The sequence below is a fragment of the Castor canadensis genome, chromosome 5 (genome assembly GCF_047511655.1).
Source record: "Castor canadensis chromosome 5, mCasCan1.hap1v2, whole genome shotgun sequence".
Classification (NCBI taxonomy): Eukaryota; Metazoa; Chordata; class Mammalia; order Rodentia; family Castoridae; genus Castor; species Castor canadensis.
This window is the reverse complement of record NC_133390.1, coordinates 5,435,183-5,458,975: the sequence shown is the minus strand read 5'-3', so window position 1 is coordinate 5,458,975 and position 23,793 is coordinate 5,435,183. Positions and strand designations below refer to the sequence as shown.

Below are 23,793 nucleotides of genomic sequence, written 5' to 3'. Positions count from 1 at the left end.
TGGAAAAAACGAGTATGTGTTTACTGTAGAAAATTTGAAAACACAAAGAATAAAAGTAACAGTGATCTGTAATCTTTCATGGGTCTTAAAATGAAATGTCTAATTCTAGAGACTTAAGTTTGGAGAATCCATCAATCATCTTCATGAAGGACCTACTTTTGGGGATAGGTAACTTCATGTTAAAGCCCAAAGTTAAATCAGGGAGCAGTGTCCTTTCCCAACACAGGCACTTACCCGAGGAGGAAGGGAGCAGGCCTCAGAGCCTCTAGGGTTGTGATGAAGGGAGCAGGTACACAGGCCAATGAGGACCCTTCCTGTTTCGTGATGAGTAGCAGGGGGTAGGTTTTTTTTTTTTTTTTTTTTTTTTTTGTGATGGGGTCTGGCTGTGTAGCCCAGGCTGACCTAGAACTCCTGATCCTCCTGCCTCAGCCTCCTGAGTACTGGCAGGTGTGGGAAGCCAATCCCCACTCAGCAGGGAACTTTTAAAAAAAGGGAGGGGGAGAAAGAGAAGAAAATATTTCCCTGGTGCTTCCTGAAAGCCAGGCTTTGCCCCTAACACCCTCGACCTTGATTTTGAAACCCATTAGAAGAGTTTGAGTGGCTAGCATTTGGGCTTCTTTACTAGTGTTTGTGTTCTGATTTTTAACAAAATTGAAATTCCCTATGTAAATAAGATGGTATAGGGCCTGTTATAAACAGATCACTTATTATTTTTCTTCCCAAAGTCTTTAAAATAGTGAAGACAGAGTGGGTGAATGTGATTAAAGTGCATTATTATGCATGTATGTAAATATCACAATGAAACCCCTTTGTACATTAACTCATGCTAATAAAAAATTTAAAAATGAAACAACACTGGCAAGCTAGTGCTATTTCCCTGCCTCAGCTGAGATGCCCTCGAATCTACCCAGTCCAACAGGTGGTAGAGGAGAAAGCTGGAAACAGGCTGTTCATAGGAGGATTTCTTTTGTCTGACAGCTCATTGAATTTTTAAATAATCTGCCAGAACACTTTAAAACAATGAAGCTTCTCTTTATTTAAAGGCCTCTGTGGCTATTCTGACCCTTCCAGTTTGTTTGCCAAAAGCCGGCCTCCTCCTGGACCAACGTGGCATTTCTGGGCTCTCTGGCAGCCCCACAGAACTCCTCCCTTGCTGCTTTTCTCCTCCTCTCTTTGCCCCCAGGCATCTCTCCATGAGTCTCTGATTGGTGCGCCATGCAGCCTGGCCTTTTAGGGACTGTTGTCAGGCTTTTAAAGTGATAAGGGAAAGGGTGCAGTGGCTGCTTTTATCAACCAATCAAATATTTTCTTGACAGATCCTCAAATATTCCCAGGCCAATGGAGGGGGAAACCCAAAATGCCTGTCTGCTCCTCTCTAAATTGGAGGGGAGGGGCAGAAGTGGAGCCCTGGGCTGCCGCCAGCTCCGACCTGGCACTTGCTCCTCCGCGTCACTGTCAGGATTTGTCTAGCGACGTGTTCCCTGACAGGGGTGTGTTGGGGGGAGCCCTCTTCCCGACAATCAAAATGGTTATCAAAGTATTTGTTGCCACATCTTCTGGGTCCATAGCGGTAGGTGTCTGGTGGGGTCTGGGGCTTTGTTCCTGTACTGTTTTCTGGGTAACTCAGAGTTAGAAGTAGAGGAGCCGGATGGCCAGGCCTTGGCTTTGAATTACTTTTTGTGTGTAAGTCAACTGCACTCCGCAGTGAGCATGTGCACTCTTGGCTTTCTGCATTTGTTTTCATAGTGTTGAAAAAAGTGTGTAAAAATGTGTAATCCAGACAGGTGGTATGAAAGGGGCTTTGTGGAAGGAGTGCTTGATGCTGGAGTTTTAGATGTGATTTGAGTTGTGTTGTCATTTTATATACATATATATATATATAATACATATTATATATATGTATATAAAATAGAACCATGGGCTTTTTTTTTTTTGAGTGTTTCTGCCATTCATTATGCAAGACTTAGACTAATTTAAAGTTGGAAATAAATGACACTTTGTGTACTCCTGTGATGAACCAGACAGCTAAAATGACTTGTTGGTTGTAATAATTGTATTTGTGATGTAAGCGTGCAGAAAGAGTAAAGTTAGTAAGTGTAATACCCTTATTTAAGGGAAACAATGTCACAATGACAAGAGCAAACGTTTCTGAGGCCACAGTTTTAAACGCTCTAGGAATTCCAGCAGTCCAAAAATAGGAAGAAAAAAAGCCAACCTCTGTACCATTGCTTTGTCCTGGAGACCACCCACTGCCAATGTGGGCCTCCGTCCTGTGTGCGGTCTATGAGGGTAACACGCTGACTCATCTGTCCTTGGAAATGATTCAGGCTTTGGTATCAGGCTTGAATCTGCAGTGTCTGTCTGGGAACGATGATGTTTTGAGCAGCATTTTAGCAGCAATTTGGAGGCTATGGAAAGAAAAGAGTCTGTTAATCCCAAGAGTTAGAGACAGAGAGGGGGCTGTTTCCTTTTATATCTGGCTCCCGGATGATCTCAGGTTGCAGCTGGGATTTCCAGTCACTCAGCAGAGATGATCCCCTAAGTAGGCTGCTGGCTGGGTGTCAGCCCCCAGAGCAGCTTGCTAAGGGCCACCTCTCCAGCCCCGAAAGTTCATGGGATTTCCAGAGAGGGTGAGAGGAAAAGAACTTGTGGGTCCAGTAATGATAGCCCAGTAGTGACTGTTTTAATTCTGTGTGGACCAGGTTAACAGAAAAAGATGAGTAAAGATTCCACAGGTTAATCTTTCATGGCTGTTGATGGCTGCAGAAACTTTTCGTTTGATGTATAATGAGGACATTTTTGTTTGTTTCTGCAGTGCTGGGGTTCAACTGCAGGACCTCATCCATGCTAGCTAAACACCCCTGAGCTGTATCCCCAGCCCTTGAGTACATTTTTGGGTTATTTAGATGAAAAATGTTTTGAGGAAAATGACTTCTCAGCGGGCTTTAAATATGCTAATGTCAATGGCAAAATCCTTTACCCTTTCTAGTGGATTCTCCAGACATGGCAAGACCTGGTCTGCATGGCTGCATGTATTCTTCAGAAGACAGAATAAATGTATGGATTGCTTAGGTTATACTCTTGGAGTTTGGGAGCATCATTTAGTTAGCCTTGGAGGACCTGGAGAACCGCCATTCATTCCAGAATCTTGGAAGCCAAGTCAGTTCTGGTTCCCTAGGCAAAGGTTTCAGTGCCACTTGGAATCGTGTGACCTTGGGAAAGGCATTTCACCTTGCTAAGCCTCAATTTCCTTGTCTGTAAATGAGGATAAGAATAGTATCCATCTCATAGCGTTGTCATGAGGACTTCTGAAGTAACGCGCTCCGAGAGGAGCCCGGCGGGGGTCAGGTGCTTCATCAGTGCACAAGAAACGTCCACATCTGGCCACCGTCAGTTAATGTGAGTTGCTACATAATTTTGATCATTACCAGTTAATGTTAATACCAACTAGTTGTTAGCTGATCAGTTACTAGGAATATCAGCTAATAATATCCAATACATATAGGTCTGTGATCATTTCGAGTCAGAAGTCTGGTCCAAACCCAATAAGTGGAAGAATTTCTGTTTTTCAGTAAAGACAGAGCTTATTCTCCTGCCCCAGTGTACACGCTGATGTGTTTTCATGGGTGTGGAGTTTTACCCCAAAGCTTCTTGGCAGGAGACCCTCGAGCAGCTGCTGTGCTCACACTGCATGTAGGCTGGGCGTTCTGCACAGCTGTCACTATTTACTTCTCCAGTCCACGTGTTTCAGAAGTGAATTCTTCCTCATGCCTAGTCACCGAGACCATTCTGACTGCTGTTGGATGAATGGAATGACTGAAAAAGGAAAACAGACCTCAAATCTCTTTGAATATGTGCTGTGGCTATTAGTTCTGTTTTAACAGTTGACTCCAAAGAGCTGTGACACTTCTACCATGTTCTGGAACCCTGGGGAGTGGAGAAGATGGGTGTCTTCTCATACAACCCTCCTGTCTCAAAGTCATTGCTGCAGTGGAGCACGGGAGCAGGGAGAAGAACAATCCTCACTGTCTGTAAGATGCGCAGCCCCAGGAACCATGAATGGTCTTTAAGGCAGACCCTCGGGGTGCTCCTGGGCTTCTCATCTAGACTGATAGTGTAAATATGGTGGGAAGGGCTGGAGGCATGGCTGAAGTGATAGAGAGCTTGCCTAGCAAGCTTGAGGCCCTGAGTTCAAGGCTCTGTATAGAAAAATAAATGGTGAGAAAAGCATGACTCTTGGATTAAACTGATCTGAATGTCAATCTTGGGAGATTCAGTAGTTTATTGGAGCCTCATTGTTGTTATTTTAAAATGGTGACAAGAACTTGTACTTGGTAGGCCAGGTGTGGTGGTACACACTTGTAATACCAGCACTGAAGAGGTGGAGGTAGGAGAGCAGGCCAGCAAGAACTGTCTCGACAGACAGAAAGAAAGGAAGAAAAAAAAGAGAAAAAGAAAAAGAAAAAAAAAAACCCCAAACCCTTGCCTTTCCAAATCACCTACCTGGACTACCAGTGTGACAATGAAATAATGGGTGCCTGGCAATGAAGTTCTCAACTTGTGGCACAAAATGCTTTTCTGTGCATCCTCATCTTCAGTTCTCACTGCTGCCCCCTCCAGGATGGTGTGTCATATCCGTTCTGTGGCTGAGGCCATTGAAGATCAGAGCCCTTGCTCTGAGAGCAACCTTCTGAACTGGGACAGAAGGGAAGGTCATCTGCATGTGTGACTCACATGCAGCGTGTTTAGTACTGCACTGTGGTGACCTCAGTTGGAAAAGCTCCGAACTGTACAAGACAATAGACTGGAGGTGCCAAGTGAGTGTCAGTAAAGGTGCTGCTGTCAGGTCACTCAGGCACTTTAGAGTGATTAACAGTGGCAGGGTGACTCCAGGACAGAGAATAAGCTTTTCTTATGAGTGAAAGTAACAGGGTGGAACAGGAGCTCTGCCTCCACTGAGGTCCCAAAGGCTCTAAACAATGACCCAGATCCCAGGTGTGCTCAGGTCCTGCAGAGCTGCTACCCAGGACAGACCCATGGCCCCCTGGAGAGGGTGGAGAGGGGGCAAAGGGAGAGAGGGAGCAGGTTTTGGTGAGAACTCTTGGGGTGCTGGGCATGTCCTTCCTCTTGAGGCCATAAAGGGGAGGTGCCCTCTAAGGTTTGAGACTTCCTGTGTCAGGCCAGGACACCTGGTGGAGAAGAGCAGCACTTTGGGAGGTCCAGTGGGGCTTGTTGATCAGGGACTGACCCAGGGGAGGACTTTGGGAGAGGGGCACACTGTAGGGTGGACTGTAGGGTCCAGCAAAGGAGGCAGTGCCAGCCAGGTGAGCTCATGTGCTCTTCTCACTCTTCTCTCCTTAGGGCATGACCCTAAGACCCTTCCTTCTCCGCGGGCTGCCAGCCCAGTACAACTCAAGTGCACAATCAGCCCTGGAGCCGGGTTTTAATGGTGTTTGGGAAGTTCTGGCAATCAGGTCTTCTTTTTTCTTTTTTGGGGGTTGGGGGTGGAGCTGAGAAACAGCACTTGATACAGTGTCATGCATCTGGTAGTCACTTAACTTACCTGGAGGTTCAAGACCCACAGTGAGCATGGTTACCCTTTCGTTTTCACAGTCCCTTTGCCTTTCTGAGAGAAGCAGAAGCCAAGACATTGGGCAATGTTTTCACCTATTCAGAAATTGTGGATAAAATCCAAGCCCCTCACCACCTCACCTCAGTGTTGGTAAGGTGGCCTGGCCTAGGCTGGTTGCCTCCCAGGCTGACTATGTCTAAGAGGCGTTTGAGAAGGGATTTGGAGGAAGGACAGACTGGGGTGTGGACAGAAAAAAAGAGGTCATTTTCTGAATATTTCATTAAAAGTGAACCTGCCTTAAATGAAGACATCTCTACTGAATGAAATGACAAAGTTATCTCTGAAAATACCTAAGGGAATAAGTAATTCATAAACCAGCACAAGTGATATGGACTACTAGGAAAGGATGTACAGAGAGGGTGACTAAGATAATAATTTGGTCCAACGATCTATGACGAGGTCCGATGGGATTTTGCAATATTCAAAAGTGCAGTCTGAAGCTGTGGATTTGGAGTGATTTCTGTGCAGAGTAGGAAATCCCAGCAGAGGGAGGGAGGGAGGAGGGAAGCACACAGACACTCCCCTGATTCTTATAGGGGAGCACTCTGGGGTTACCAGAGTCCTTATGCTGGGAGTTAAGGAAAATGCTATCATTAAACCCCTGTAAAAATTTTTTTCCATGCTTGTCCCAAACTGAAATGCATGACTTAGCCTAAATCTTATTTACTGTAAGTTTTGTGTTGTAGCCAAAAGCAGCCTTTAGTTTATTGATCTAATGCTTTTAGTTTCAACGTGTTTCTTATGTGCAAGGTAGAAATCTCAATTAAAAATTAAATGTGTTATTTCCATTTATATATGTGTATACATAATTTGCATGTATTTAATTAAAAACTAAAAATTATTTAATATTAACTTATGTTACATATATACTATACTTTTTTTGTATGTATGGTACTGGAGTTTGAACTTAGGGCCTACATCTTGAGCCACTCTGCCAGCCCTTTTTTTTATGATGGATATTTTTGAGATAGGACCTTGTGAACTATTTGCCCAGGCTGGCTTTGAACCGTGATCCTCCTGATCTCTGCCTTCCACGTAGCTAGGATTATAGGTGTGAGCCACCAGCGCCCAGCTGTACTATGTGTTAAATAAAATTACTACCCCAAACAAATTATATACACAAATTATTTTATAATCTTTTATATAATTTGCCTTGGACAGTGGTTTGATTCCAGGACTTAAACGTCCATAGAAGAAGCACCTCATCCACAATGATAGAGTCATTGATTTTGGCAAGAATGAAGAAAATAGTTGGTTTTTTTTGTATGCAGATCTATAAAAAAGGAAAGATTTGGGTTTAGCCCAAAGATGATTTGAGTCTAGACAGTATGTTTGTGATGGGCCTGTATCTTTTATAGCCTTCATTTTGAAGCCTCAATGTTTGTCCTTCTGCTGATAAACAAGTCTCATGGATAAGGGGCCCTTTTGCCATTTGAAACATTTTTAATGACTTGTCTTCATTATGAGACATTTTTCTCTTCCTAACTTAAAAAAAACTCAGATATTAGGTATTTTCATGTCAAATAAAGTACTTATTTAACATTGTAGTCTTACTTATAAAAATGAGTATCCTAGTCATTTTTTTATTATAATCTTAGTGTGTTCTGTGTCTCTATTGTACAAATTAGTTTCATGCCTTTTTTCACCCAAATAAGAATCTTTTCACCTGAAGAGCCTGGCGTGATGTCTTATGCAGAGTAGAGAGTCAACTCTCTATTGATGGATTACACTTTCTGCAATTTTCTTCCTGGGGTCCTTAAAATAGGGTCCACAGAATACTACAATTTCTTTACCAGTTTGTAAAAGATGTCATCGCACATTTCTGGGTGTAAACCACTGAGAGAGAAACTGGTTGTAATAGTTTATGGGGAAGGAGCTCTAAGCTTTGCAGATGATACCAGTAATGAGAGATTGCAGTCCCTCGACACAGGCATTGCACGTGAACCACAGGTAGAGAAAAGGGGGCTCGGCCCTCTCTCCTAGGTGTGGCTGCACTGTACTCCTGCACGAGAGCCATCCAGTGTGGCAGGAAAGAAGAATCTGTGGGAGGAAAGGGATACTTTACTGTGTTACCCTTCTGTGTGCTGGAAGAAACACCCACCAGCCTTTTCTACCCTTTTCCTCTGCCTTCCAGTAATCTCCACATGGAAGGTACACAGATTCCCGAGTTAGAAAGCTACTTTGAGTCCCATTTCCATAACTGTGAAGGAGATGCATTTTAGTATGGATATGCTTGGTGTTTGCATTTCACAGTAAGGCTTCTATTTCCTCTGTTTTTCTTCCTCTTCTCCCAATCTCTTCTTTTCCTCACTAATTCATGTTTACTGTTTGGAGCTAGGAAAGCTTTGAATTCAGAGTATTTTAAAGACCATAAATGGGACAGGAGACCATCTCCATATCAGTTAGGCTGGCTTTACAGTGTTTTAAGCATTGGCAATCTTGAAATCTCACAATTTGAACAGTCACTCTGTTGATCATTGATAATTAATTTTAGAATCGGAGATGTGACAATTTTAGGTGTGATTTTATTGTTTCCTTCATGAAGTTATTTATGCTGTATGCTCTAGCTAGAGCAAGGATTTAATGTGTATAGACGTCAGCCAAACATTTTCCCAGAAACAACCTAACAATTACTCTCAACCAGATTAGGAAGAAACAGCAAGAAGTGGTGGGCTTTCTGGAAGCTAATAAAATCGACTTCAAGGAGTTAGATATAGCTGGAGATGAAGAGAACAGGAGGTGGATGAGAGAGAACGTGCCTGGAGAGAAGAAGCCTCAGAATGGGATCCCTTTGCCTCCCCAGATCTTCAATGAGGAGCAGTATTGTGGGGTGAGTATTTGGTTTTGTAGAAAATTCTCTGGATCTACAGTAATTGTATGTCTATCAGAAGATTTTCAAGCCGGATTAATTTTGCGACAGCACTTGAAATTGTTCTCAACTGCCCGTCATGATTTGTTTCTACTGTCCGATGGCCGGGTGGTAGGTCCATTGTGAATAATCAATACTTAGGATTTAGAAAATGCTGAGAGCAAATCCATGATGATGCAGAGTGTTTTAGATTATTTTAGTTTCCTAACAAGGTCACTTGTTTAAAAAATATTGCATTTAGTCAGGAAGGAATTGTATGTAACCTTGCTTAGTGTGTACCCATGCATTCCCTGGACACATGGTAAGTTATCAGTTTTGTAAAGACTGATCTGCAGAAGTGCAGTCTTAATATTGATACGACGTAAATTCATGTGAGTTTACCTAATTAGTTTAAAAACTGCTCTGGACATTTTGTTGTAACAAATTTTATTTCATAATTTTTTTTTTTGTATTTTACATTATTGGCAGTACTGGGGATTGAACTCAGAGCCTCGTGCTTGCTGGAGAGACGCTCTACTACTTGAGCCTCTGGCCCTTATATATTCAATAGTTAATGTCAACACAAAATCACCTTTTTGTTTAGAGCTTGCAGATTGTGCTTAATGAATCAAATTGTTGAAAAGAGCCATTAGAAAAAAACAAAACAAAACGAAGGTGTTTTGAATGAGAACTGAAAATTATCCGTACCTGAACCATCTAGGCCATTTCTCAGATGGGGGAATGAGGTCTCAGTCAACTAGTGTGTGCTGCTTCCGGGAGCTGGAACCAGTGCAGCCATCTGAAGCCAGGTCTTCTCTTGTCACACAGAACTGCTGCTTCTTTGGTGTAGATTTTCTTCCTTATTATGTTTTTCCTCTGAAGCACCTGTCTTTCAAGAAGGTGACGGCCAAATCTTCCCATTGTCACTTTTAGTAAATAAGGTTTTGTTGGTGAACATCCACAAGAATTTATTTACTGATTGCCTGTGGTCAAGTTCACTCCATTGCAGAGTTGAGGAGTTGTAACCAATATGGTACAGTTCTTGGAGCTCTTTTCAGAAAAGCTTTTCAAATTGTGGTTTGAAGTATGATTTGTTACTTGTTCGGTCTTAGATTATTTTCTTGGGGCTGCTGTAACAAAGTACCACAAACACAGAGGCTTTAAACTACTGAAACTTATTCTCCCACAGTTCTAGAGGCCAGAGGTTTGACATGGAGATGTTGGTGCTGGGTTGGTTCCTTCTGGAGGCTTTGAGGGTCTCTTCCAGGCCTCCTTCCAGATTCCAGGTTTCCCACCAGTCCCTGGCTTGTTGAAGTATCACTCCAGACGCTGCTTTGGTATTCACATGGGGTTCTCTCTGTGTCTGTGTGTCTCCCATGGCCTCCCTGTGACAATAGGCATTGAAATAGGACTGATTCTTTGGTGTAGGTTTTCTTTTCTCTTTTATTTTTGGTGGTACTGGGGTTTGAACTTGGGACTTTGAGCTTGCAAAGTAGGTGCTCTACGATTTGAGCCACACCTCCAGTCCATTTTTCTGTGGTTATTTCATGAACTATTTGCCTGCGTTAGCTTTTAACCACCAACCTCCCCATCTCAGCCTCCCAAGTAGCTAAGATTACAGGCTTGAACCACTGGCACCTGGTTCCCCTTCCATTTCTGACCCTGTTACTCAAGCTGTCTTCCCCTGAACCACGCTGGTGCGGGGCTACCATCTGGGATTTCTCTTGGGGCCTGCTGTACGTGGTTCAATACTCTGCTACCATGACTTGAAATTCTTAGCCATTTTCGAACCAAGGGCCCTTCTTTTTCATTTTGTGCTGGTCCCGCACATTATCTTGCTCTGAGCCAACCAATGTTAGCAACTTCTTGTTTGGTGTTCCAGAGCTTTCTGAGTCTATTTACAACTGAATATCACTTAAAATGGGAGTGTACAACATACACTTTGTTTTGTTCAGTGAACAAAATTGCATCCTGGTCCACTCACAGCTGCAGTGTGCCTCATTTTAATGGCTGCTTGTGTCTGAGGAGCTGTCTGGTCGAGAGCTCTCAAGTTGTCTTCAGCCCTCACTGTTAAGACAATTTTGCAGGAACCATCTTTAGATTTACATGCCTTTCTGTCTAGCACCAGTGTATATGTGTAGATAAGTTCCTAGAGCAGGTGCTGAGTTAAAGTACATATGCAGGTCACATTTTCATACATACTTATTGGCAATGGACCCTATTGTGGCTGCACCACTTACATTTGCATCAGCTGAGTTAGGGGGTGGCTAGTTCCCTGTGTTTTGGAACAGCGTGTTTCTCTGCCCCAGCGCAGTGGGGGAATCAGATGTCAGGGGAGTCCTGAGTATCATCACACTCCTGCCAGGTTGAACTCTTGCTGTTCTATGCAGGGCAGATGAAGATATTATCCCAAGAGCCAGGGTAGACAACTGTTAGACAGAGAAAGGGGGCACCAGATGGGAAGCCAGGCAGGTCAAGGCCATGTTACCCGCCTGGTAGAAGATTACCTCTGGAAGTAGCAGACATATCTGTTGATGACAAGTTGGAATCTGTGCATGTTAGTCCAGATAATGGCTGAAGTGCCCAGAATCCGAGCCTGAGCATAGCAAAGGGGACTTGGTCATTCAGAAGAGAGGCTAGTGTCTCTGGTGACATTTGAGTTTGTCTTGGTCCTGTAAGTAGAAGTGGAATTGTTCGGTGGTAGCTATGGGCAAGTTTAGCTTTATTAGATAATACAAAGCGTTTTCTTAGGTGATTCTACTAACTGTGCTCCTGCCAGGAGTGGGTAAGGGTTTTCAGTATTTCACACTTCTACCACATTAGCAGGTTTTTGGGAACCTGATTACATGGGCAATGATAACTCACTGTGGCTTTAATCCTAGTGAGAGTGATTGGTTCTTCATATGTCTTAATTACTTGTTCTCTTCTGTATATTGTTGGTACATTTGCCTACTGAGACCTTGCTTTTCCTTGTGATGTGCAAGGGTTCTTTTTCCCCATCTTTATTAGGATATATTCATTGTACGGGGGGATTCATTGTGATTATTCCAAATAGGCTTACATTGTACATTGGTTAGATCACCCCCATCAGCAAGGGTTCTTTATACAGTATAGGAAATATTAGAATATTCCTTCCAACTGTGGCCTCTTAGAGCACACTAACAGTAGGGTGGGCAACACTGTGACTGAATTGACTAGTGTTGACCTGTTCAAGCTGGGACAAACTTGTTCTTCGATGAGCCTTTGTGCAGTGTGTTGACATTGCATCATGGCCCTGGGGACAAAGACTGATGGTATGGCACCAAAGTAGTCTGGTAGAATATATTTTATGTTTAATGATGAAAACAAAGCTATTCCAAGCCATTGACAACCATACTCGGAGAGAATTGGTCAGGGATGAATCTGCCCACGCCTGACCCTGACCCTAGTAGGGATGGAGCCTCAGATTTCAGCCTGCTCCCGAGTCTCAGGTCACTGGAGAGTTTTTACCATTTTGCCAAGACATGCCCCAGGTAAGTCCTCCATCTTCTAAGTGTTCCGTGGTGCTGTAACTCCTAGTACTGGGTGGCCTGAGGTGAGACTGGGCCTCAGAGCTACCGAGTAACAGTAGGGAAATCCTGTGTGGTTTCAGTCTTGACCTGTCAGGGTCCAAAACTATAGGCCAAATTATAATTAATCTAGTTAAACATGTGAACTTTTGGGAAAGTCCTTTGCTCAGGGTACTTGGGTCTTGTCAGCAGTCCTGAGCATCAACAGTTGTGGTTGTGAATTCTTACCACAATGGACAGGCACAATGAAAATGCATTGAGAGAAATGTAAAGCTCATGGCAAGTCGTTTTGCTGGCGGTACTTGGGGGTTGATACTCCCAAGGACAAGGGCCTCGTGCTTGCTGGACAAATGCTGTCCACTTAAGCCCCAGCCCAATCCCCTTTTGCCTTTGTTTTGATAGGGTCTCACACTTTTGCCCGATCTGGCCTTGGACTGTGATCCTCCTACCTCCACTCCTGGGTGGCTGGGGTTACAGACAGGTACCACTAGGCTTGGCCTGGGTTTAGTCCTCTTTGACAAAGCAAATTGGAATAACCTTTTGTGTTAGCTTCTAATTTAATAACTACCAAATAGAAAGGATCAGTTTAGTCAAATATATGGGCTTACAAGTGTGCAATGACTTTAAACATTCTCTTTCTTTGTTTCAAGGATTTTGACTCTTTCTTCTCTGCAAAAGAAGAGAATATTATTTATTCGTTCCTTGGTTTGGCTCCCCCTCCAGACTCAAAGGTAAGCTTGGATAGCCTGTTGTGGTTCAGTGCAGGTGATAATAAATGAAAGTAGGAACCAACAAACAGCACTGTAAATAAATAATGATCTTTAAGTTAGCATGATTCTTTCGAAATTCATGGGATGCTTCATGAATTTGCAAATCATCCTACAGGGCCATGGCGCTTTCTGCATTACTTCAGCTTTTACATCTTTGTTGGCAAAGCAGACACTGCCATGGCGTCAGTATACTCTGCAGTCTGGCTAATTTGTCTACATTAGAGATAGCACAAAGCTTTTACTAAAAATGTTTCAAAGTTATGCTTTTCATGTTCTTGCTATGTTTTCCCAATGTTATAGTTAATTTTATAGTACTTAAGAAATAGAAAGGCTGGGACTGTAGCTCATTTGTACAGCGTTTGCTTAGCGTGTGTGAGGCCCTGGGGTTGACCTCCAGTGCCATAAACAATAACAGCAGCAAAAAGAAATACTGCACTTACTAATTTCAAGTACCTTCATTAAATAGTAAAGATATGAACTCCTTGGTCATGTTTACGAAGTGATTTTTGCCATGAGTTGACTTCTCTTTCAGCCTATTTTAATTTCATAATCACACATGACTTTGGTTAATAGCTTCTATTTAAAATGAGCTGATAATGCAGAAACCTTAAAGTGACAGAAGTCAATGGGACCCTTCAATGGAAAGGGGATGAGGAACTAGTGAAAAGGTCAGGTAGAGATGAATCAACTTGGGTTGTAACACACTTGTGCATGGAAGCAATGCTAGGAATCTCCCTGTGTAGCTATCCTTATCTCAACTAGCAAAAACGCTTTGTCTTTCTTATTATTGCTTATGTCTTCTCTTCAGCAAAATTAGAGATAAGGGCAGAACAGTTTCTACCTGGAAGTGAGGGGGGAAGTGGGGGGAAAGAATGGATCAAACAATGTATGCACATGTGAATAAATGAATAAAAAAAATTTTTAAAAATTAGCTGAGCTTGGCTTTGTGAGTCCGGTAAAAGGGGAAATGTAAGATCTAGGCTCAAGCACAAGATAGATTTCAGGAGGCTTTTTCCTCCAGTGTGTCTCATCTTTGATCATGTACAATTAAACAGAGTAAGGCTAATAAAGCTGATGCCATGAACTCTGGTGTTTCATTGGACCGCCTGCTTCCCTCTGACACTGCCCACAGCATCCCTTCCTGCACAAGGACCCTCACGCACGACTCTCCATAGACATAAGCCTGCATTTGTGAGATTCATTTTTTAAAATATTAATTTTCTTGTTTGTACTCAGATACATTTCAAGAGAGATTTGGAACGAGTGAGTCCAAATCAATTGTCACAATAGGAGTGGCAATGAAGTCTGTGCCCCACAGAAGCAGGTTTGTGGAGGGGTGTGGACACAATCGTTCATAAGCCTTTGAGCTTTCTCACTGCTTTGGATAATACACTCAGGGCTTGCTCTTACATTTTCTCCAAAGGGCTGTGTGTAGGTTTTGCAGTTGGTTAATGGTTCTGTTGAAGGAAAAGTCTTCCCTTTTAATGAAATGCCATTTTGGTTTGGGTCAACTTAAGTACTATATATCTCACATACTTTATTAGCAGTTTTAAAAAAGTGCTGAAGCCCATTTTATGAAATTTAATATTTTTACTTGGGATAGGATTTGCTTAACTGAATCATATTAGTGTAGACATACATTACATTTAAGAGCTAGGTCTTAGTGTGTAGGAAACATTTCTTGGTGGGGACACCCAGGTCATTTGTGTGCCAAATGAGGAGAAGGACAGGTTAGATAAACACCATGTGAAGCAGAGAGAAAAGCAAGTGCAATTTTCCTCAGGAAGGAGCCTGGAGGGTCCTAATGACACCAGATCGCTGTTCCTGGGTTTGTGTCCTAGCATAGTTGATGGTTGAAGACGCAGGACCAGGAGTTAAGAGTAAAGCAAGCACAAAGTTTGCTGAAAGGATAGCAAAGCACCCTGATGGGTGGAACTTAGTGAGAGACAAGCCAAAGGATGGCTGACTTCTAGGAGATGATATAGAGCCTTAACTGGCTGAGGTCCAACTAGTCTATCTTTGTGATTGGTTAGTACCTGGTCAACTTCTCATTAAATCTGACTACCTGCCTGTCCCTCTCCTTATTGAAGTGGACATTCTGGGAGGGGCTGGTCATCTTGTCCTGCCTTGCAAGTTTGTCCAACTCATCCTGGCCTTGTGGCCCATTACCCACTTTGTGTAGCTGCATCTACTTTGGTGAGAGGCTTGTTATTTCTCTGAGAAGTCCATTGTTTCCCACACCTCATTAGATGTCTGCTTTTAAAGTGCCCCTCTCATCCAAAATGGAGTCACCTCTGTCATTGCTCCCTTTTCATTCCCAGGGTCTTTTCTGCTGTTTGTTCCCCAAACCATTTCTGCTTTTTTATTTCCGAAGCTATTTCTGCTGTTTATTTTCCCTCACATTTATTCTCCTCACACTAAGAGCTGTTGTGAGGCCCCTGTTGCTGGGGTGCCATAGGTGGTGGGAGTGGCAGGTGGATGGACAGCTCATTGTAGTGCTCTGGATACTGTCTTTGTTACAGGGTAATATTGCTAAGGTTTTAGGAAGATGAGTATGGTGCCTACTATGGGATGAATGGATAAAAGAGGGTGCAAAGCCTGCTTAGCAAGCATGAAGCCCTGAGTTCAAATCCTAGTCCCACTAAAAAAAAAAAAGAGGTCATAGACTACTATTGCCATCTAGATGAGACTTCATGGTGGCTTAGCTAGGTTGTGGGGATAGAACAGGAGAGGAGCAGATGATGTTAGGGACCAATTTAGAGGTGGAATCCTGTAGACTTGCTGATGGATTGAATGTGGGGAGGGAAGGAATGAGCAATTACAGCCACTGTGTGTAGAACTTGCTCTGGTGGAGGGCCATATGTCTACAGGGGATATTAAGATGGAACAAGGCCGCTAAGTGAAGAGACAGGCATTGCCTGTCGATCTGCATCTCACTCAAGTCTGGTTGAGATGCACAGAGGAAGCCCCAGTGTTTGGGTGGAGTTGAAGTCACAAGAAGTGGATAAAACTGAGTAATCAAAGAGGGTTGACAGCAGGAATCCAGGCTGGGGTGTGGAGGGCGGGGAAGCTTCAGGCTTAAAGTTGGTAGAGGGTGAGGACAAAGCAGCAGAGGAGGCTAACACAGAGTCTTGAAGGGGGAAGTCCAGCAGCATGTGGGGTCAAGGTAGCCCAGGAGGAGTGCTCTCCACACAGGGTGAGCTTTGTTTGTTGAATGCTGCTGAGTGATTGTCAGGCAAGCACAGAAAAGTGACCACTGCTTTGTGACATGGAGATAGATCCTTGGTGGCCACAAAAAAAGTAGTTTCTGAGGAGTGGTGGTGACAGAGGCATATTGCAGGGATCCAAGAGGGCTGCTGGCGAAAAGTGGGGCGGGGGCGGGGGGCTACGCATGGGGGATTTTCCCATGAAAGACAAGAGAAAATGGCAGGCAGCATCATTTTATGAGTGTCCTCCCACCCCACCGCCATGGAGAAATTTGCAATTCCTTCAGCACCACTTGCTACAGTTCCCTGGCTCCCTCTGCTCCCTTCCTCATGGACTCCTTAGCTGTCACTTTCCCATCCAACTAGTCCCCCAGCCCCAGGGAACCACTGCAGTGCTTTCTTTCTCTGTAGCTTTGCTTCTACTGGCCACTTCATATAAATGTGACTGGCTTCATTCACTTGGCATGTTGTCCAGGCTGTCAGTGTTGTTGCAGGGGTCAGGACTTGTTATACATTGCGTAGACACACCAGCTTGTATTTATATACTCACCAGCTGATAGATGTTTGAGTTGCTTCCACTTTCAGGCCTTTTTTGAATAATGCTGCTGTGACTATTTGTATATATATTTTGTTTAATTTTCTCTTCAATATTACTATTATTTGTATAATAAAAAAGATTGCTCACAATCTTTGGACAGTTTAAAATACTCCAGACCCACAAATCTCAGATTTGCCTGAGACCCCACAGTATGCAGACTTTTAAAATTAAGTCTAATGCACATTTGTGTTAACAGCTGCTACACTGGAGACTCATTTAATAACTGTGCAAGTGAGTGCTTCTCCAGAACAGATGTGACACCTCAGTTGCTGTAAAGAATTCAAACATCACAGGGAAACTGTAAGACCAAATGTTCTCTTCCCCATTGCTGTTTCCCTGGAGGCCACCAGCATCATGAATTTAGTATCTGTTTATTATGTATCTACCTATCATCTATCTATCCATTCATCCACCCATCTGTCTGTCTTTCTATCTATCCATCCACCTATCTATCTTTGTCCATCCACTCACCAGACCATCCACCCACCTATATATCTATCTCCTATATATCTCCAAGACAAGAAAAACATCATATTTTTTGTATTTTAAATGCCTAATTGTTATCATGCTATGGAATGTTCTGTAACTTGATATTTTTTTCTTTTTCAAAATCATCATGAAAGTTTTATTAATTTTTTTTAAGCAACAGAAGAAACAACAAATAACACCTAGGAGCCTCCAAATAGAATTCTAGTCACTCCCCTCCCACAAACTAACATAATAGCATTTATTTTTTTTGCTGTTGTTATTGTGGTACTGGTTTTTGAACTCAGGCCCTTAGACTTGCTACGCAGGAGTTCTACCACTTGAGCCACTCCACCAGCCCAGCACTTAATATATGCCAAGGAAGATACATGGATAGGTGAATTATGAAGCTGAAAATGTTTAGGTAGACCTCTCTAGGTCACAAGGCTCACAAGCTGAAGACCTAGAATTTGAGTTCAGTGCTTCATATGGATGGAGTCACGTGGTGTGTATTCATCCAACACCCTCTCCAAGCCCTGATGCGCAAAGAAAGTGTGTTTATAGAACGAAGCCATCCACCCTGAAGACCACCGTAAATTAAAAGATATGTAGAGGTAACTATCATGCAATGCTTTCTCTGAAACTGATACTAGAAGATCAATCCATTTTGACCTTTAAAACAAGAGTCTGTAATTCATCCCTGGTTGTTGAGGAAAATTATTTTTCACAGATCAAATATCAAAGACATGATAGAATTAGAGAAGGTACCCTCTCCCAAACTCCAGTGTAAGAATTGAATGTCAGTAGCGGATAAGCCTATTGGTAAAAGGCAGTAGGTGAATTTGTTTTTGGGGAAAATGGATAAATTTCCTATCTTTAAATGTCACTCCCACCTCCCCAGTATTATTTTCTAAATTCAAAGGGGAAGCTCATCTTCATAACACAGAGGTCTATTGTCATAGCCTTAGAAAGGCAGGTGGAACCCACTGATGCCCGGTGTGTTGCAGATGTGAACTGTGCATTGTCAAGGGTGCCTGATGGTCGTTTAATAATTGATTCTTTCAAGAAAATTTATTTGAGGACTGGTGAAGTGGCTCAAGTGGTAGAATGCTAACCTAGGAGCCAAGTGCAAGGCCCTGAGTTCAACCCCCAGTACCACCAAAAAAAAAAGAATTATTTGAGTGTATACTGCCAAACACTGGGTGGTTGACTGAAAGAATTTTGTGGTCCAGAGGGATAGGTATACGTTGTTCCCCTATGGTAGATGTAATAACTGTCTTTGTGAGTATGGACTTACCAACCTCAGGCCTTAGACCAGGTCTCCGCTGAACTTTGGCTCCTCTGAAATCCATCATGAAATTTGATTGCCCTGTGGTGGTGTTGTGAGGTGGGTCTTTGAGAGGTGACTAGAGGCCGGGGATATAGCTCAGTGGTAGAGCGCTTGCCCAGCATGTGTTAGGCCCTGCTTTGGTCGCAGCACGGCGTGAGGGAAGGGTATGAAGAGGTGATTAGATAGCTTTTCAGCCTTTCAGGAGTGGGTGAGCTCGTGTATGACTGTTTTGTTATAGAGCAAGAGCCGATGTTATGCTCTTGGATTTCTCAGCTTATAAACTGTAAGCCCAAATAAACCTCCGTTCGTTATAAATGGCCCAGTTCAGCTATTGTGTTACAGCAGTAGAAAACAGACTAAGATGATTGAAGTCTTGCTTGATACGAGAAGATCTAGTAGAAGCTAAACTAGTGACAAAGACAGTGAGGGCACCAGGAAAAGGTGGAATAAGCTGTGGAGGCAGTGACATTGGTCCATTCAGGGAGGTGATGCTCGAGGTCTCAGTAGATCCCAGAGTCCCCCTGCGGCAGGACAAGGGCAATAAGATGTATTCTATCTTCCACGACGTCTTCTCTGAGCAGTGAGAACAGATGAACAGGCTAGTGTAGAGTGATTAACGTTTTCTAAAACCTGTGAGTGACCGCAATGTAGAAGGTTGTTAGAGAAAGACACAATCCGGGAGTGAACTTACATCCTCAGAGCCAATTGCAGTGCGTAACTCATAGCAGGTGTTCAACTCTGAAATTGGAAGGGAGGGCTGGTGGAGTGGCTCAAGTGGTGGAGCGCCTGCCTAGCAAGCATGAGGCCCTGAGTTCAAACCCCAGTACTGCCAAATCAGCAACAAAAAAATCATCTAGTGAAATTGGAAGCTCAAATTAGCTGAAATTCCAAAGTCAGAGAGGCACTTTGTTATATTAAGTGCTTTTCTGAAGGCTGAATGTAAGTGTGACACATTGGTTTCTGTTTGTTGCCTTTTTTAAACCTCCTGTTTTGAGATCCGTCCACACTAAGACATGTAAATCTGTTTCGGTCTCTGCTGTATGTCGTCTTACTGTTACCTGCAGTAGCACAACAGAACTTCTTATTCCAGTCTGACTGTAACTGAGTTCCACTCGTCATCCTCTATCTTTCCCTCCCTTCCTGCCTCCCCCCAGACCCAGAAACTGCTATTCTACTCTCAATGCCTATGATTTCAACTTTGAAAAATTCTACGTACGACTGGGGTCTTGTGCCTGGCTTACCTCACTTAACGTAATGATGTCCAGCTCCATCTGTGTTACTGCGAATGATTTCAGTTTTAGATCCTGCCCTCATTTGTGCTCAGGTGTTTTCGTATTCCATGAAGCTCTCTTTAAGTGGAGGACAGGGATGGCTTATCTGGATTCTTCTCCCAGAGAGGACCCCAAAGTGCCAGGGGCCTGAATGACCGGTATGCCGCGAGCCCACTAGTTAGCGGTGCAGGCTGTGCTGTGGCCTCCAGTGCCCGGTGCTGCCGGAGTTGCTGGGTTGAGGCACTCATGCAAGCACACCGGGGAAAGTACTCCAAGTATCCTTGGAAAGACAGATGCTTGATTTATGGAAACGATATGACTTGACGCAGTGTCATATTGTCGTCAACAACATTGTGGAGAGGTGTCAGCAAGGAAAATTAATCTCCATCAAGCTAAACATAGGCACTCTTGACAGTTATGTGGAAAATCTGTGCTTCTGAAATGACATGAAGCACCAGGAGCAGCATGGTTGCCTTTAGCAAATTTCCCATGTCTTTGGAAAGCGGCAGCAGGCTGATGGCCAGCATAGCTCCTCCCAGGAACTCCTTAATGTCCACCTTACTTCTCTAAAGGCGTCTGGCCATAGCCGACTAAATAACATCACTCTTAACATGCACTCCAGGCAAGGCTTTGGTTGGATAAACAACGCTGCAGTCACACCCTGGCAAGAAGGAAGACAGATTCTTATTTAAGGTATGCAAATAGCTATGTTGCCATACAAAGTATATATATATATACACACATATACATATTTATATACACATATATGTATTTCAATTCAATAAATAGATTCAATAACAGTTTTTGAATCCTGAAGTGGTCAGGCAGAGAGAATAAGATGTCATTTATAAATATGTTATTTCTGTTTACAAAATCGGAGTCAATTTACATTGCCACAATGTGTAAAAAGCCAGTGAGGAACAACAAAAGGCTTCTCTACTTATCCAGAAAATAGAACATTAAAACAATGCCAGCAGTATTCGAAACAAAAACTATTATCACGGCTCATCAATTCACTTAATCCTCTAATTAGTTCTTATTTAGTAGTGTCATGAACCCATCTTCTCCATTAGATGTCTGAAAATTTTGACTCAGTCCATTGGTATGGTGTCAGAGTTCTTTAAATGATGCCCTCAGAAACCTGTACCCAAAAGTGTCTGGCATATAATCCTTTTCTGTGGGGCTCTGAACAGTTGTTCTTTCTGGGAGATGAAACATTATGGCTTGTACTTATTGCAAAGAAAAAATAATTTCAGGAAGGTATTAAAGTAAAATGTTCTAACAAAAAGATCTCTGTAGATGCTAAAAGACTTAAAACAGATTTGGTTTATTACTGATAATTTTCAAAAGTGAAAGAACTGATGAAAGTTAAAACAAGCATAATGTACCAGATGAGAAAATTTGCAAAAAAAAAATGAGTGAAGTTAATTCAAAAGAGTTTTAGCCAAATGATCTGCAAACATAATCATTAAGCCTATTTTCAGGCTGGTGCAGTGGCTCAAGAGGTAGAGCAGCTGCCTAACAAGGATGAAACCTTGAGTTCAAACCCCAGCACCACCAAAAAGAAAAGACTTTTCAAGAAATACACAAACAGAGGCTGGGACCAGATGGCAGATTAGAAACATCTTCCTTTTGGTGAGATGCTTTGGTGAGATATGAGTGAGAGGAGCCAGGGTAACAAAGGAGAGACTATATTTCAAAGAGAGAAAGAGAGGAAGAGTACCGGCAATCATGAAAGAAGGGACAGGACAGCTGAAAAGCATAAAGAAGCAGAGGAGACAGAAGAAAGGACAAAACAGTCTCAAGTTCCATCCCTGGATTCCTCAGGGGAAGCAGAAGCCAAAGATGAAATCACAAGGCAAGCCAGACCTCCCTGGTGCCAGACTGACAATGCTAGCTGTGGGATAAGCCTCCTGCAAGCTTTAAACCATTATGGCAATTTGGTGAGACAGTGACTGTTTCTGTGTGGAAGGCTTGCTTCAGTGAAGGAAGACATTTTGTTGCTTCCCTTATTTTGAAGAGCTACAGTAAGATGCCATCTTGAGAGGAGCCTATTGAGACTGAGCTGCTCTGGGGACTTGAAAACAAGGAATAATCACAGGTCATGGAGTCTTGGGATAACCTGCTGCATTGTCTGGATGGAAGGTGGCCATACTAGGTGGTCATGGAGAGGGTCTGATGTAGGCCTTCTGAGTTAAATTAGCAGGGAACTTGAGCAGTGAAGGCTTAGTGATTGGAGACCCCACCCTCCTTGGTGAGGAGTGAGTCCCAGCACCCAAGGGGCATAGGGGAAGCCAGCAGTGAGCCCATGGCTGTCATAGATTGGCCTCTAGGTCCTGCCTCCTGGCTATGCGTGTTGCCTGCCATATGGGTCTGGAAACGTCAAGCCAGCCCTCCAAATCATGTGATTTCCACAGCCTCCTGCCCAATAAGAACATGAATGCTGGGCTGGGTCTGAAAGCACCAAGCCAAGCAGGCAGAGTGCCGGGTCCCTCAGTTTTCCTCCAGCCAGTGCAGAACTTAGTGCTGTTTGCTAACCCACACTAGAATGCATTTGGGATTACCCTAGGCTTGGGTGCTTGCTGCCCCTGGGAGAAACAAACTTCAGTGTGTGTCTGTGTGTGGTGGTGGGGGGTTAGAGGGAAAATGGGAACCTGCCTGGCCCATAGGCTAGAAAGCTCCCTATGGCCAACACTGTCTCTCAGTACCTATAGAAAAGAAATTTCTTTAATGTGAGTAGCCTAGAAGTGGACAACTAACCCCTGTACAAGAGACTCCAGCTAGTTTTTCTCAACCTGAGGAGTGCTGGGGATTAGGCCTGGTGCCCTGAGCATGTGGGTGAATGCTTGGCTACTGAGTTCAGTGAGGAGAAATAGCACCTCAACTCAGCCAGTGTCCTGCCTGAATTGTGAGACTATTTCACCAGAAAGACCGCAGGTGATTAAAACTTACAACCAATGACTTGGCCCCAGGTACACAAATCCCAATGCAGAAACACAAGAAATATGAAAAAACAAGGCACCATGACTCCTCCAAAACTGAACTCCACAGTAACAAACACTAATAGTGAAGTGGGTGAAATTTCAGATGAAGACTTTAAAAAATGATTAAAAGAATGATCAATGAAACTAAGGAGGATATGAATAAATACATGAATGAATTCCAAGAGAACACAAACAGCTGAATGAAATAAAGAAGATAAGGCAGGGCATGAAGGAAGAATTCAATAAAGATATACAAATTCTGGAAAAAAATTAAATTGAAATTTTTGACGTGAAAAGCTCAATAAGTCAAACTCAGTTGAGGCCAGGCATGGTGGCTCACACCTATAATCCCAGCTGCTTGGGAGGTGGAGACAAGAGAATAATGGTTTGAGGCTATTTTAGGCAAAACATGTTAGTGAGACCTTATCTCAAAGAATAAGCTGGGTGTGGTAGTACATGGCCATAATCCCAGCTATGCAGGAGGCAGAGGTAGAATTGCAGGCTGAGGTCAGCCTGGACAAAAGTGTAAGACAGGCCCTATCTGAAAAATAACTAAAGTGAAAAGGGTGTGGCTCAAGTGGTAGAGCACTTGTCTAGCAAGCAAAAGGCCCTGAATTAATTTCCCAGAACCACAACAAAAACAAAAACAAAAACAAAAACAAAAACAAAAAATCTCCAGTTGAAAGTCTCTCCAGTAAAGTAGATTAAATTGAAGACAGAATATCTGGGCTTGAAGACAAGGTAGATGTATTATGACATTCATATGAAAGAAAAAAATTAAAGAGCTATGAACAGAACATGCAAGATCTCTGGGCACCATTAAAAGCCCAGACTTACAAATCATGGGCATAGAAGAAGAGGTGCAAGCTAAGGCATAAAACACATAGAGTAATATTAGAAAACTCAGTCTTGAGAAAGAGATAGTCATCCAGATACAGCAGGTTTTTAGGACTCCAAACACACAAGACCAGGAAAGAACTTCTCCAATGTTTATAGTTAAAACAATGGGCATCCAGAACAAGGAAAGAATATTGAAAGCTGCAAGGGAGAAGCACCACGTCACCTGTAAAGGCAAACCCATCAGAATAACAGCAGACTTCTCAACAGAAACGTTAAAGGCAAGAAGTGCATGGAATGATGT

At 43.1% G+C, this 23,793-nt stretch overlaps 1 protein-coding gene across 2 annotated transcripts in view; it reads left to right on the top strand.

Annotated features, from left to right (window-relative positions):
• The first annotated feature begins 1,325 nt into the window (after window positions 1-1,325).
• Sh3bgr (SH3 domain binding glutamate rich protein) overlaps window positions 1,326-23,793 on the top strand; it is a 34,974-nt gene continuing 12,506 nt past the window's right edge. For both annotated transcript variants that reach the window (XM_074072630.1, XM_020161776.2), the window contains exons 1-3: window positions 1,326-1,570; window positions 8,277-8,462; window positions 12,679-12,759. In XM_074072630.1, the coding sequence (XP_073928731.1) occupies window positions 1,358-1,570; window positions 8,277-8,462; window positions 12,679-12,759 (480 nt within the window). In that variant the 5' untranslated portion in view covers window positions 1,326-1,357. The remainder of the gene's footprint in view (window positions 1,571-8,276; window positions 8,463-12,678; window positions 12,760-23,793) is intronic.